Source organism: Lepisosteus platostomus, chromosome 11 (genome assembly GCF_059453375.1).
Source record: "Lepisosteus platostomus isolate fLepPlt1 chromosome 11, fLepPlt1.hap1, whole genome shotgun sequence".
Taxonomy (NCBI): domain Eukaryota; kingdom Metazoa; phylum Chordata; class Actinopteri; order Semionotiformes; family Lepisosteidae; genus Lepisosteus; species Lepisosteus platostomus.
This window is the reverse complement of record NC_142621.1, coordinates 20,251,567-20,266,522: the sequence shown is the minus strand read 5'-3', so window position 1 is coordinate 20,266,522 and position 14,956 is coordinate 20,251,567. Positions and strand designations below refer to the sequence as shown.

The 14,956-nt window shown below is 38.4% G+C and overlaps 1 protein-coding gene across 2 annotated transcripts in view; it reads right to left on the bottom strand.

The window, feature by feature from the left end:
- The window catches only part of rabgap1l (RAB GTPase activating protein 1-like), a 423,532-nt gene that overhangs the window by 160,986 nt on the left and 247,590 nt on the right, over positions 1-14,956 (bottom strand). For both annotated transcript variants that reach the window (XM_088598822.1, XM_088598823.1), the window contains exon 15: positions 7,348-7,422. In XM_088598822.1, the coding sequence (XP_088454948.1) occupies positions 7,348-7,422 (75 nt within the window). The remainder of the gene's footprint in view (positions 1-7,347; positions 7,423-14,956) is intronic.

Genomic DNA, 14,956 nt, shown 5'->3' with positions numbered 1-14,956 from the left:
AATTGTAAGGTAACACGGGGGAAAAAGTCATGCAGGAGAGGGTATGGACACAGGGGGCATGTCCAAGGGGTGCAGGTGTCCACGGGGAGTGAGTCCGGGGCAAACGATCCAAGAGAAAATCCAAATGGGTAATCCAAGACAGAAGCAAAGTCCAAGGCCAGGAGATCCATCCATGGGAACCATCCATGAACCGGGTCGGAACCGGCAAAGGGAGGGGAATCAGGAACAGAAGGTTAAAACCATAACGGACCCTGACGCAGCAGGACCCTGGGGTCTCACGAAGCGGAATTCAATGAGGAACCAGAAGTGACGTCTGCGTCTGGCTTTTAAGGTGGAATGGAAATAGGGAACAGGTGCAGATAATGGGAGAAAACGAGAAAGGGCTGGAGCAAACTTAAGAGGAGGAGTAGTGATCGTGACAGAACAAAACAAGAACTAAAAATAAGATACAATCTACAGACATATTACAGACATTTACAACAGACATATAATAAAACATTTACATATATTGTTAAATTATTACTTTAAATATATACTTTAAATTACTGTAAATATATTACTTTATTTTATATACAGTAGCTGATATGATTTGGATGCTGTTGTTATTAACTATCGAAGTCTGTTTTTATAGCTTTTAAAGTCATGCAATGTCTAAGCAGGAACACATCATATCACGTTTTTTATTTATTTTTTAAGAATTAATAAAATCGATTGTCCAGCCTAATTTTAAAGAACTCTACTTGTGAAACTTTTCACAGCCTGTATATATATACACAATACTGTTGACAGCAGGAAAATTCCTATTCTTTACTCTGCAGCTTATTAAAAACAGTACCCAAGCTGATTATTTTTACACAGAAGAGTGACACAGCTTCGCGTTGTGAATCTGTTTCTCCATGTTTACAAGAAAAGTGGAAAACAGTAATACTACCTGCTATTTAGATACATATATTTAGATATTTAGATCCTCAGTGCTTGTACTATTGATTGCAGTGTTCAAATACATGTGGTAAAGAAAAAAACAAAAAACAAGTCATTTATTTCTTTATCAAATTGGCTAATGTCCTGTCCTTGTTAGTTAGTTACTTGTGGCTGTGTTTCTGTGACACAGGTTCGCGTTGTGAATCTGTTTTTCTAAGAAAACATGTGTCAGTCTGCCCGTGGGGGGAAGGTGGACTGTCTTTCATTGGAAGACTTGCCCTATTCTACTTTGAAAATGAAGAAGCTGAGGAAACAGTTGTGAAACCAGTTTGTTTACAAACAATGTAGACACAGAGACTCAGACTTTGTGGAGTGAAATCCGGCACAGCCAGCACTCCCATGAGAGAGAGAGAGAGGAGCAGAGCAGAGCAGAGCAGACCAGACCAGACCAGACCAGACACAGGGGTGCGAAAACCGAGCGATCTCCCCAGACTGTACACCCGTTTCAAAGCGGGTCAACTTCTTTCCTAATCCTAGTCCTGATCACATATCACTCCTGTCCTGCCCCTCACCGTGTACCCCAGCCAGGCGCTATTCGGCCGCAGCGCCAGGCGAATGCGCAACATTAATGTAGGGCTTGCGGGTTTGCGCCCAGCGTACTGCTGTGTACATACAGTACAAACATGTTGTGATATTTAGAAATATAAAAAATGTCAATATACTGTAGTGTCCATATTTGCTATTTTCGTTTTTCAAAGAAATGTTTATTTGTTAAAAGAAAACTCATAGTGATAGCGTGATTTGAACACCCAACCTCATGCTTATAAGTCAGTCACTTAAGCTATCATGCCACCCATGCAGTCATGTGACAATCACTGAAACAGCAATACCACATATCAATGGATATAATTAATATAATTATATCATTATTAATTTCTTTAGATACACGATTCCATATTATATTCCCTATTAATCAAATTCTAAAAGTATGCTTTTGTTTACTCCGATAACGAGTGTATTCACAGAAAAGGTTAAAACGATCAATTTTCACAAAGTATATAAACGTACAGTAATATGGTCAGAAGGAGCACGTTTAAACGTTTCCGAAATAACCACACGTAAGATTTTGATGCTTAAAATGTTTAGGGAGAAATGGAATACTGGTTTGTATTTTTTCTTTCAACTGCCAAGACCAGCCATATACAGTACAGTTTACATACAGTAATATGTTTATGTTCCTAAATTAATATATTTTATGAGCACGTGAAAGGCATACTTTGTATGATTGGAAACGAATGCGTGATTGGATCAACTAAATGCTGTGGTGTTACTTTTTGTCAATGAAAAAATAAAGTATTTTCGTTTACATGTGTAAATGTGGACCAGGGTAATACTTTGAGTTTAAAGCTTGTCCAAGGTCATTCATTATCAATACTATTAGTAATATCTTCAGTAAAGATTTTGATGCATAAGATATTTATGATAAAGGTGGTAAGTTGTGTACTTTTGTCCAACTGAGCAATCTTGCTTTTAGAAAATATATCGACTTTTTAAAGTTTAATTATTAACATGCTGTAATACACAGTTTAAATTTAAAAGCCTAAAGCTTATACAACTTAAATTCTTAATTGAATAAAGAATGTCCATCAGCAATGATCGGGATCCGAACTGAGTGTTTTCTGGTGACAGCTCAAATGCTGTACAGAATAGGTTAAGCTTTATTAGCTCCACCTGCTGGTTTAACAAGGTGATTCCGGATACTATTAACATAATCTAATTTCCATATGGTAAATTGCAGTATATTGCAACACGCCCACCGCGTTGTACCGCAGTGTACCCCACTCATTTTGAATGTGTGCATCTGTATTTAGAAAATTATTGATCTGTATATTGACAATAAAATCCAGAAGTTGCTGTAAGCATGGGTAAGTAAATATTTAGTAGTTTTTAATATGTATTCTCATACCAGTAAACATTTGTAGTCTATCCTTTTGTGGGATAGAATACTGTACAGTAAAATATAAATTTACTATAAAATATAATATTTCTATTCAAAAACATTCTACTTCATCATAAAAGTCATAACAGTACTGTAAGGCAACACAGGTTTTGTGCATTTCTGGGATATCAGCAATGTTAAGTAATTGAATGCTTTTTGTCCCACATTTCACACTGCACCACAATAACCACAATAACATACTCCCTGAGCTAAACCGATTCACAGTCTCCAGCAAGGTTCCTTACTTAAAGGAATTCTACTACAAACTAGAGAAAAGTATGCTCCCTCACAGGCCTAACAACTTTTAAAAAACAATTGTTAGATTTTTTAGCAATAGTTACCATGGGAGTTTACATTTTTAAATGTATGAACCTTTATTTAATCTTTATTAATATAGCAGTAATAACAACAGCAATAATAATAAAATAATGTATTCACTAACAAGATTATAGTTTCTGTAAAGTCATTGAGACGTTTTGTATACTGTATATTTAAAATGTCTGTTCTCCCACATTTCTCTGGCCTGTCACTAAGTTCGCAACAGAGGAGCATCACAATTCTAGAGCCAACAGCTTAGCTGTTACCGCACATCTTGCACATAGATGTGGGTAGTGACTATAGTTTTCTTCATAAGTGTAGAATCCTAGGCCCTTGTGGTTGTAAAATACTCCAGTCACCCATGATACCCATAATAAATTACTTTACTATGTCGAGTATTTAATTAATACCAGCATATCAAGATTTAAAATTTGATCTATGTCATGTTGGAACACCGACACACTGGAGCTTTTATCTTGTCAATCAATCAATCAATCAATCAATTTATCTAATGGACAACAATATAGCATGCAGCAGTAGTTGCTAGCAATGTTCTGGTGTATGCAATATATTATGTCCAAGTAGTGCACAGTGAAAACTGTATGTCCATGTAGCCATTACGGGTGATTTGCTAAAGGAGGTGCACGTTGGCTTTTTAGCAGTCTTATTGCCTGGAGGTAGAAGCTGTTCCGTAATCTGTTGGACTTGACCGAATGTTTTGGTACTGTTTACGGACAGTAGGAGATAAAACAGTTTGTGACTGGGGTCCTTGAGAATGGACCTGGACTTCTTAAGACTGTACCTGTGTTAATCAATGTTGTTCTATTTTTCCAGTCCATATCATTAGAAAGAGGCCAGGCACTTCTAGGAACAATTATGTATAAGGTTAAGAAATTTGCTGAATTATCTAATACTCAATTTATTGGTTGAATTGAAAATAATCTGTAACACCACGCAAAGGTAAAGTGGTGTTCTATTTCCAGAATTTTAATAAGTAAACTCATTTGCATCTGTCCATCTGATCAGCTCTTTCTCCCTGGCCTCGTGCAGGGAGTTGTGCAATGCTGTTGCTATCACATGGCTAGACCACGAGAAGAATCCTTCCTTTTAGAGCAGGTGAGGTGGGAATTTAATCACTGTGTGTTTGCAACTGTCTCCTGCACTGATACAGCTCCTACAAGTAGAGAGGTCAATCCATTAATACTGTTGACACCTGGCATGCCTGCTGCATGCTGAAGACTCTGATTGCCTCATTCCCCACTCATCTGCTTCCTCACCTACCAAGTGAAGAGCAGGCTAAAAAACAGGTTGATGGTTTTCATAACAAATGAACATCAACACATTAAGACACCTACCAATTACAACTTAGGAGCTAGAGGGTTTCAGAGACAAACTTAATTCACTCAAGTCTCTGAGAAAGCCAATAAATTTGAAACAGTTAGACTAATTATATGATTAGACACTACATCATATGCCGTATATATTATATAGTAGGCTCAGATTCATGACTTTCTGTTGCAGGACTTTTTACTTTACTGTACATTATTTAGGTTTCCTGTTTACTTTTTAAAGATTATCACTTTATAATGAAGAAAGATATAAGATGTGTAGAAGGGGTTAACTGATTCCTTTCTGCACAAGGACTGGACTTCTTGTGACACAAGACATTCCAGGCTTAGAGTTATGGCAGGAAAGGGGATACCTGATAAGGATTCCAGATACCAGCTAGGAACCCCCCCAATGAAGGAAACCTAAAACCAACCATCAAGAGTGGTCAAAGTCTGGGGACTGTCCGAACACCGTGACCTCTTCCCATTACCATGGAAACGAACTACGTCAAAAGTGGTCGAAAAGTGCTATATAAACTGGAAGTTTTGTACCTGTATTATGAACAATACTTTGGTCTTATTGTTCCTTGCATGCAATAAAACTCAGCTGTTTAAACTTCATCTTGGGATCCAGAACGTATTTGTCTGTTACAACAATAATAATTTAGTAAATATGAAAACCTGTTAATTGTTTTGCATATTCAGTAGTTGTCCCTTGTGCACAACTCTCTCTCATACTAGCGTTAATCCCGCATCAGCAGGGTCCGCTTGTTGGCATGCCCTTCTCCATTTGGTGGTTTGAACCAAATCATGCAATAAAACTCAGCTGTTTAAACTTCATCTTGGGATCCAGAACGTATTTGTCTGTTACAACAATAATAATTTAGTAAATATGAAAACCTGTTAATTGTTTTGCATATTCAGTAGTTGTCCCTTGTGCACAACTCTCTCTCATACTAGCGTTAATCCCGCATCAGCAGGGTCCGCTTGTTGGCATGCCCTTCTCCATTTGGTGGTTTGAACCAAATCTTTGAGCTGACATTGCCATTAAATGCGACTGAGAATACTCCAACCGGCGCGTCGCTCCGCCTGCCGTCGGAGAGGGGGTCGGAGAGGGGGTCCGGGGGGGGGGGGGGGGAGTCCCTTGTGCACAACTGATTTTATAAAAGGAAAAATGTACAGGTCACATGATATGTTGGCCATGTTGGCTGTGATGTAGAACACTTACATGCCATCTCCTCGGGTAGCTTGTGTATATGTAATGTAAACTGGAATAAACCTCTGAAGAGTCAGAGCACTTGAAGAATAACACAAATGTTTTTCACAAGTTAATATGGCTGATTGGTTATGTAGTTTCGTTGGCATTTTATATTTTATTTTCTTTTATTTTCTCCACCAATCACTGTGCCACTTTGAATGAACTTTTAGAACTGTGATCCTTAAAAGAGAGGAGGCTGCATTTAACCCAATAAATCAATATGGAAGCTATAAATCAATCAATACTTTTTAAAATGTGAAAGGTGAATGACAAAAATGGCTGATTATGTTTTCGGGACGTCTTAACAAGAAAATCTGTGTATTCTTTTAAACAAATTTACTAAAAAAGCAGTTGCTTTAGTTGAAAATTATCATTAATGGCACCATGACATGAATGCAATACTGTATATTATCACAAAGAGGAGGTATTACATGGATAATCTTGAAATTTTACACATATGTACTGTAGGTTATAGTTAACTAATGTGTGTCACCTAGAACATTTCTAGTTAATTTATCCTACTCCCACAAGTAATTTAAACAACCGAAAATGAGCTTAAAGAAAAATTAGGCACCAGTTTTACCTATTTCTGCTGTATAACATCAATTACCCAAACTAATGGTGTGCAATACCCTAGGATGATGACCATGTATGGACTTAAAAATAGAGTTTTACTGATTGACATACTTATACCTGTTTTCCAAAGGTACATTCACATTACATTTCAGGCAACATGTGTGCATGAAACTTATCGGATCCTTAACCTGCATATAGGAGTACAAACAACCATATGGGAGAAATCCAGTGAAATGGGGAAGTGAACTCTCTTCAGAACTGTCTTAACTCCTCCTACATTCTCTTTCTACAGGATGGGACAACACTTGGAATATGAGAAGCTACCATATTTTATATTATATTCTACTTAACATTATCTACCTGACAAGAGACAATTCAAATCCAGCTTGATATTAAAAATGTTAAGTAAAATAGATTTGCTGAATGAATTCTCATTTTTTACTAAAAATAAAATCTGTTTATGTTTTTTCAATGAGAAACAAGCGGAACCCATCAGGACAACTAGTGGTTTGATCATTGTAAGGCTGATAAAGTGAAATACTCTTCAGGTAGCAATTGCAGATATATTGATATGAAAATTATTTATAACACAATATTTTCTGTTTCAGAATGGAAGGAAAAGGATTTACTCCGGCCTTCATAAGGTCAAAACCCACGTTGTGCATGATTCTATGTATCCCATGTGTACAGATGTAAATACAGTGTAGTGTAAAACTACAGTGTGGTAATATTTGTCAGAAGACACATATGTTCTTCCAAAAAATAAGTAGCACTTAATTTCATTTCAGGTTTTCAAAAATAAAATGGCAGTTAGTGAACAGAAAATTCAGCCTTGATTCAGCATGTTTTACCAGTCAATTTCACCACATGGACATACTCTTCACTATGGTTCACAGGCATGAAGGAAGCACAATTAGCTGTGCTTAAAGAGGTACACGCCTACTTACATGAAGCAGCAGCACAGCAGCCAGGAAGGACTGTCCTTGACAGTAGCCAATGTCTTCATCATATACTGAATAGGCCTGGAAATTCAAAAAGAACAGACACATTATTAACACACACCTCCACATACAGTGGACAGCCCAACAGGACCAGGAAGATTCAACATATTTCATCATGTCAAAAACAATGGAAACAGCAAGTTGTTTCTGATGCTGTAATATTAAACATTTTGTTGACTTTTTTAAAGTAGGCTTTTGCATATTATTTTATTTATCGTCACAGCTGGAGAACACACAAAACATTCAAGAATCCAGTAGCCAGCAGCTAAAGATTTTACATCAACACAAAGTCTCAAACAGATGGCTGTATGAGCTCAGAAGCACTTTTTTAGAGTTTAAGCTGTATATTCATTCAAAGCCCACTAGCATCTAAAGTGAACTGTTGTGTGTTGGAATGTAATATAAGATTAATTACTTTCCGTTAGTGCCTTAAATCAAATAATTTCACCAAAGTCAAGACCACGTAATCTATTAGGCAATATTACACTGAAGAAGACCAAGGTGGAAACATTCATAGATACAGTAGAATGCAGCTTTTGGAATTTTTAATGACAATGTGAACCAGAAAAACGTGCAGCTAACCACATTATTTAGGGACATTATGTGTGGATATGATTTTGAAAACCTGCAGGTTTTTGTGGGAGATATCTTCTCTTTTTGTCTCTGAATCCCATGAAAATAGTAATTAATTCTACTCTGCATTACCACCTGACATCCAGAGTTCAGTTCTACATTATTGTTTTGCTGATGCGCTTAATAAAATATTGTTTTCTATGAAATAATATTTCAGTTTTGATTGCATTGGCAGGAATAAAATTAACAATGCTTTAGCTGCAGCCAGCTTATTTTCTGACTGTAGTTTCATCAACAGTCAGCATGTATCTGCAATGTGATGTGCATAGAATGCAATTTATGTCCTTCATGTCTTACTTTGTATTAGGTTAAGTTATATTATTTGCAATATATTCATCTCCCACATCCAGAATGTTCCAAAACACAACAAACAGGCACAGAACAAAGATAGATTTCAAGGACAAGTTGGACAAATAGCCAGAAAGGACTTTGCAAAGCTGTGTGAGCTAAATCACCAATTTGATTGCCTTGATACCATACCTTGAAATAGAGCTACCTGATGTGAAATGACCAAAGGCCAATTATATTATATTACTGTTCTAGATACAAATTATCTTCCCCAGAGGTGCCATGTTTGTGATAACTTCCTCTCCCTGCAGGACACAACTGACCCTGTTGTGGAAATGTCCAACAATTTCATTTCCCTTTCCCTGGAGACAGCCCTGTTCTAAAGCTATTTATGAGCCAAGTACTCAGACAGATTAAGATAAGAAAGCTAGTGATTGCTCTGACACACACAGCTCTGTAGAACACACTGCTGGAGTTCATTGTTCTTCACTCTGCGTTTATATATTTATGATGTAATTAAAACCACTCAGACATGACTCTGTACAGAGTAATTTCCTGATCCACAAAAAAAATGGAGAAGTCACAATCATTCCGGAAATGAGCATGACTAACGTCCATAATTCTTTGGGCTCCAAGACAGAACTAACTCCATACTTACCGGGATCTCCTTTCTACAGGCAGCAATAAGAAGTCACAGCAACAACAGACAGTCACACCTGAAGTAAAGCACTAGTATATGCAATCATAAACAATAGGTTTTAAAAACTGAATTACTGATCAACTTAATTGAATTAATTTTCTTTGTCTATGAAGATCCAAAAGTTTAGAAGCCAAAAGAAAAATACACACAGTAAAAGTACTCTACTTCAATGGCCCTTCACCTACTGGTGTCCAAATACCCTGTCCAGGGGTTTTGCACCAAGCTTATAACAGCTCAGACAGGCAGGGCATACAACTCACTTAATTATTTTTGTTTAAAAACTTCAAGTTAAACAAGTAACAGGTGAATATATACCCTGGATCTCACTAACTAAGGTATTTTTGTCTGATATTTTTTCTTTTCTGTGTAGCGGAAAGGCTTATTAAAAATACAGGAATTAAGTTTGCTGCTCCCTTGCCAGTCCCTCTTTCCTTCATCTCAGTGGTGCTGGACACAGAGAGGCCATTCCATTTGGTTCACATTTAAGGAGTTTTTCTAGCTGATATAGCTTCCTGATAAGGAACAACTCCCAAAGCGGAGACATCAGCCACCCTAATAAATGGTCATCTCTGGCGCCTTACTGTCTGGGAGATTCCAAGGGAGAGTCTCATCCCAAGTTGTTAACAACCCCAAGGTCAGAGTGCACTGTTACTCATCCTCCACCTAGATCAGCCAATCAGGAACTGGTAGGGCAGGGTAATCCCCCATGGGTCTCAAATGCCCACGGAACTTTCAACCAATGAACTACCATAGTTCCTCCAGGTAAAACAGGCAGCACAGGGCTCCTCCGGTGCTCCTCCTGGAAATTTTCAGACTCAGCTCGGACAATCACGTAACGGCCAGCGTGTCCGAGTGTCAGGACTTTACTTTGTTCTAAGAGTCGAGAATGGAGGTCGCCAGCGCGTAACTAAAGGATCCACCTGAGGTTAGCCCAGCAGCAAGCCTCGTGAACCCACCGCCAACTCTCACCTGATCAACAAGTGAACTGGAGCCTATTCCAGCAAGCAATGGGCTCAAGGCAGGTTACACCCTAGACTAGAAGACAGTCCATTGCAGGGCACACACACACAGGCAATATGTTTTTAACTTTGGTAGGAAACCAGGGTATATAAAGGAAACCCACACGAACAAGAACAGACCTAAAACTGTTAGGCAATTGTTCAGGGTTACTACAGAGGGGATTTTAATGTTTACTAATGACTAATAAGTTGAAAAAAAAGACAGGATGTGACATTTAATATGGAAGAGAATCACAAAGGCTGTGCTTGTTCGGAGAGTGTGAGTAACACAGTAAGTGCGCCAGGAGCGGCGGCAAACACCATGGCAATGGCAACATCGATTCTCTGTGAAAGCTAACTGTAAATGATCCATGGCTGTGAGCATGCAAACTGCAGTGAAACTCCACCAATAAAGATCAAGATCGGAGAGACAGAGCAAGAGAGAGGGAAGGGAGTGAGAGAGAGAGATAAAGAGTAGATTGCTACAAAACGAGCGAGGTACACTGTGGTACAACATCGCATCACAACGTGTCATAACGTGTCTTATTGCGTCATACCGCATAATACCGCTGTTATGATAATAGTATCCGGAATCACCGCCAAGTGGAGCTAATAAAGCTTAACCTCTCATGTACAGCATTTGAGTTGTCACCAGAAAACACCCGGTTTCGAATCCCAATCACTGCTGAGGGACAATCTGTATCCAATTAAGAATTTAAGTTGTATACTCTTTAGATTTTAAATTTTAAACTGTGTATTACAGCATGTTAATCATTAAACATTAAAAAGTTGGTATATTTTATAAAAACAAGATTGCTCAGTTGGGCAAAAGTACACAACCTTCCAACTTCATCATAAATATTTTAATTATGCATAAATATTTTATGTATCAAAGTCTTTAACTTGGTAATTTACATGGGTTCTGGCTTTAACGTGCTTGTTCTAACATTATTAAGCTTATATTCTGGACTTCATAAAAAGTTATAATGTTTTATCCTTTTCCAAGAATTCGTACAGTACAGTAGTAAGAACACCACTTGCCGTTATTGTAAGAAGATAAATGTAGTGATTTAACATCACTTGATAGCTATATCAATATGGAATCTTGTAACTAAGCAGCTAAAGTATCACAAGTGGATGTTTTGGAAACATTTTGATATTTGTTTCTTTAAAAAAAAACTTCTATTGTTCTTGTAGTGGTTATGAGCACTGCAATGTAGCGAGCTGCACCCAGACGGTTCAAAGCACGATCAGAGCATTACTTTTGGCTTGGTTCTCATATAGCTGAATGCATAAAAATAGTCCACTATTATAACTTGTTGTTGGCTCTGGCGTGAATTTGTGTATCTGGATAAATTAAGTGATGATATTGTGATTAAGGATTTCTTATCTAAATTCTTTAAGTTAAACAAAGGAGGGAAGAAGGGTTATTTTTACAATTGGCACTCAAAGATTCAGATTTATTAATTCCCCTCATGTAACTGAAATGGATAAAGAAATCATTTAGTAGTTACATGTATTGGAAGGCGCTCTGTTTTATTAACAGACACTCCGACTCAAACCTGTGTCGTACAGTGATATACAGTAGACATGGGTAATGTCATCCCCATTAAACAATGTGCTTATTGCACACATCCTTCTAAACTAGAAGCATTGCAGAAGGTGATAAAGACTTTAATTTAGATACATCCTATTTGGATCTAAATCAGCTATCTTGGGTGCCTTTGTGTACGGACCCCCCACCTGACTCTGAGTAGAGCCGGCAGATGCGACGGACGTGGAAGCACAATAGTTGGGGAGGACTTCAAACAAGAGTAAAGCACCTTGGCTTCCAGACCCCACTCCCGACTGGCCGAGTGTTCTCCTGGCCAACGTACAGTCCAAGGAGAACAAGACGGACGAGCTAAAGGGAGGGTTATGCCAACAGCGGGACATCAAGGACTGATGTATTCTCTGTATCACCGAGACTTGGCTGACCCTCAATACAATTGACTCAGCTGTTCTGCTTGACAGATTCTCTTCCTATCATATGGATTGATCTGGTTCAGCTGGTAAGAAAAAAGGCTGTGGTGTATGCGTTATGAAAAATAACTCTTGGTGTTTAGACATAAAAATTCTGAAGCAATTTTGCTCTCTGGACCTGGAATATCCAACTGTGAAATGTCATCCTTTCTATCTACAGTAACAAGAGAATTTTCATCTGTAATTATGTCTGCGGTATATATTCCACCCCGTACAGATATGAAAGGAGCACTCAGGGTATTATATGCCACCATTAACACTATGAAACTGCTTACCCTGATGCTGTATCCATTGTTGCAGGGGACTTTAATCAGACCAATCAGGGAAAAGTTCTTTCAATATTTTACTAGCATGTCTCCTGCTCATCTAGGGGTGTGAATACTCTTGATCACTGCTACCACTATCAAAGACACTTACCACTCTATCCCTTGGCTGCACTACAGACAGTCAGATTATCTGTCAGTGCTTCTCCTGCCGGCTTACAAGCAGAAGCTGAAGCAAGAGAATGTGTAAACAAGAACAGTACAACACTGTACAACACTGGACAGAGGAGAGAGATGAAGTAATGCAGGACTGCTTTGAATCTGTGGACTGGGCCATGTTTAAATTTCATTAGCAAGCCTGCAACTACAGTTGTCACTGTTTTTACTAAGAAATGTGTGAATGACTGTGTGCCTACAAAGACAGTTTGCTTTTTTTCCTAAGCAGAAACCATTGTTTCATAGTGATATTCTTAGTGAGCTGTGGGCTTGATAGAAGGGTTTTAAAACTGGCAACTTAGACCGTTATAAGAAGGCAAGGTATGACCTGCGGAGTGATATCAGGGATGCTTAAGGCAACATCATGACAAACTAGAAATACAAGCTGCCTCTTCTGATGTGCAACAGATGTGGTGGGGTTTTCAGACAATAACAAATCATAAAGCTTAAATAAGCAGTGTTACATCCACTGATACCGATTTCTCTCTACTGGATGAACTGAATGCCTATTACGCTCGATTTGAGAAGGGAATCATGGAAACGCCAGCGCCAGTGTTTCCCAGCTGCTGATGATATGGTCTCATATATAGCGGATGATGTATGTCATGGAGGCCGAAGTCAGGGCAACTTTCAGATGGGTGAACATATGTGTCATGATTATAGTCCCCCCTCCTTAAGGGTGCTCCAGTCCTTTCACTTTAGACTTTATTATGTCTACCTGATCCCTTTTTCCAGCCCACCTTAAAAGCCAGGCGCTGACGCTCATCCTGGCTCTGCATCTGGTTTCCGTACCGTGCGAGTCCGGGACCTGGAAGCGCCTGGTCTTGTTAAGGTTTTAACCTCTGTTCCTGTTCCTAGTCCGCCGGTTCCGACCCGGTTTGTGTTTTTAATTCCGTGTTTGGATGGATCACCTGGCTATGGACTTTCTCGTGTGTTTTTGGATACCCTCTATGGATTACTCTTTAAGATTGTTTGCCTCGGCCACACCTTCCCCGTGCACCAGCGAACTTTGGACACGCCCCCCTGTTTTCAGCCCCGTATTCCTGCATGACGTTTTCCTAGTGTTTCCCCACTTCTTCAGATTGTGTCGTCCGCATAGGGTCCGGAAAGAACTGTTCGTTACAATATGGAAGGTGACCATCCTGGACAGTGTTCCTGGATGGGTCCTATGTAGGACAAATTGGCCATGTTTTTTACAGATATTTTTAATCTTTCACTTTTACAATCTTCTGTTCCCATTTTAAGAAAACCACCATTATACCAGTGCGGAAGAAAAATACTTCTACCCGTTTCATGATGATAGACCATCACTGGGCAAATTAACAGTAATGATGAGACAGCCTACAGGGATGAAGTTAAGAACCTTGTGGAGTGTTGCCTTGACAATAATCTCCACCTCAATATCACCAAAACCAAAAAGCTGGTTATCAATTTTAGAAAGCAGGATGGGAACCACGATTCACAACAATGGGGTGGCTGTTTAGATGGTTGGCAGCTTCAATTTCCTATGTACCTTCATTACTAATGATTTAATGTGGTCCCAGCATGTAACTAAAGATACAATGAAGTACTATCTTCTGTAGCTTGTGTGAATAAGAAATCTACATTTTTGCAAAAATATGCATAGTTTTAATTGACTTTTAATACCATCTTGATTTGGATAAAAACAATGACAGCATTAATAATACTTTTTGAAATACCAATCCATAGGAACCACTGTTCGTAGATTTTTATTTACTGTATTATTTTTCAGTAAATCATGTTTGGCATGTTTCCACTCAATCCACCCATATTGCTTATTAACTGAAAAGCATAGTTCAAATATTCCCATGAAAATACTATATTAATATAAAAAAACAGTCACAAAGTATTTTAAATGCACCATAAGTAACAAAACCTTAGCACATTATAAAACAACAGAATCACAAAAAAAGGTAGTTCCTGTGAACAGCAACTCTTCAGTATGCTCTTGTGGTAGGATTCAGAGTAACCCTACTTCATTGAAGTCATCCTAGCTTTCTTTTCCAGCTTAAACCAACAGGAGCTCCTTCCACTATAATTATAGCTAATGACCAGGGAGCTTTTAACCAAGCCTCCCAGTTTTTCTGTGTGTTTCACTAGACATCCTGCTTGTGGTGCACTGTTAGCCAAATTTATATTCTATTTCCAAACAATTTATCTGCCTCCGATTTACAGCCCAGCAGTGCAGTATGCTCATTAACATCTAAAAAAGGGGGGTAGAACCGTATCACAGAAATCAATGCCCTCCTTATAACGAATATTGATCGCTGCAAGCTGCCAGCAGGACAGAGAAATCAGCGCAAAAGCTAGTTAGCTTGAAAATAACACTTACAGATAAACAAAACCAAAGGCTTCAGAACAAAGAACAGAAGATAAAGACTTTCTTATCCAGCATCCTTGCTCTCCATAATACA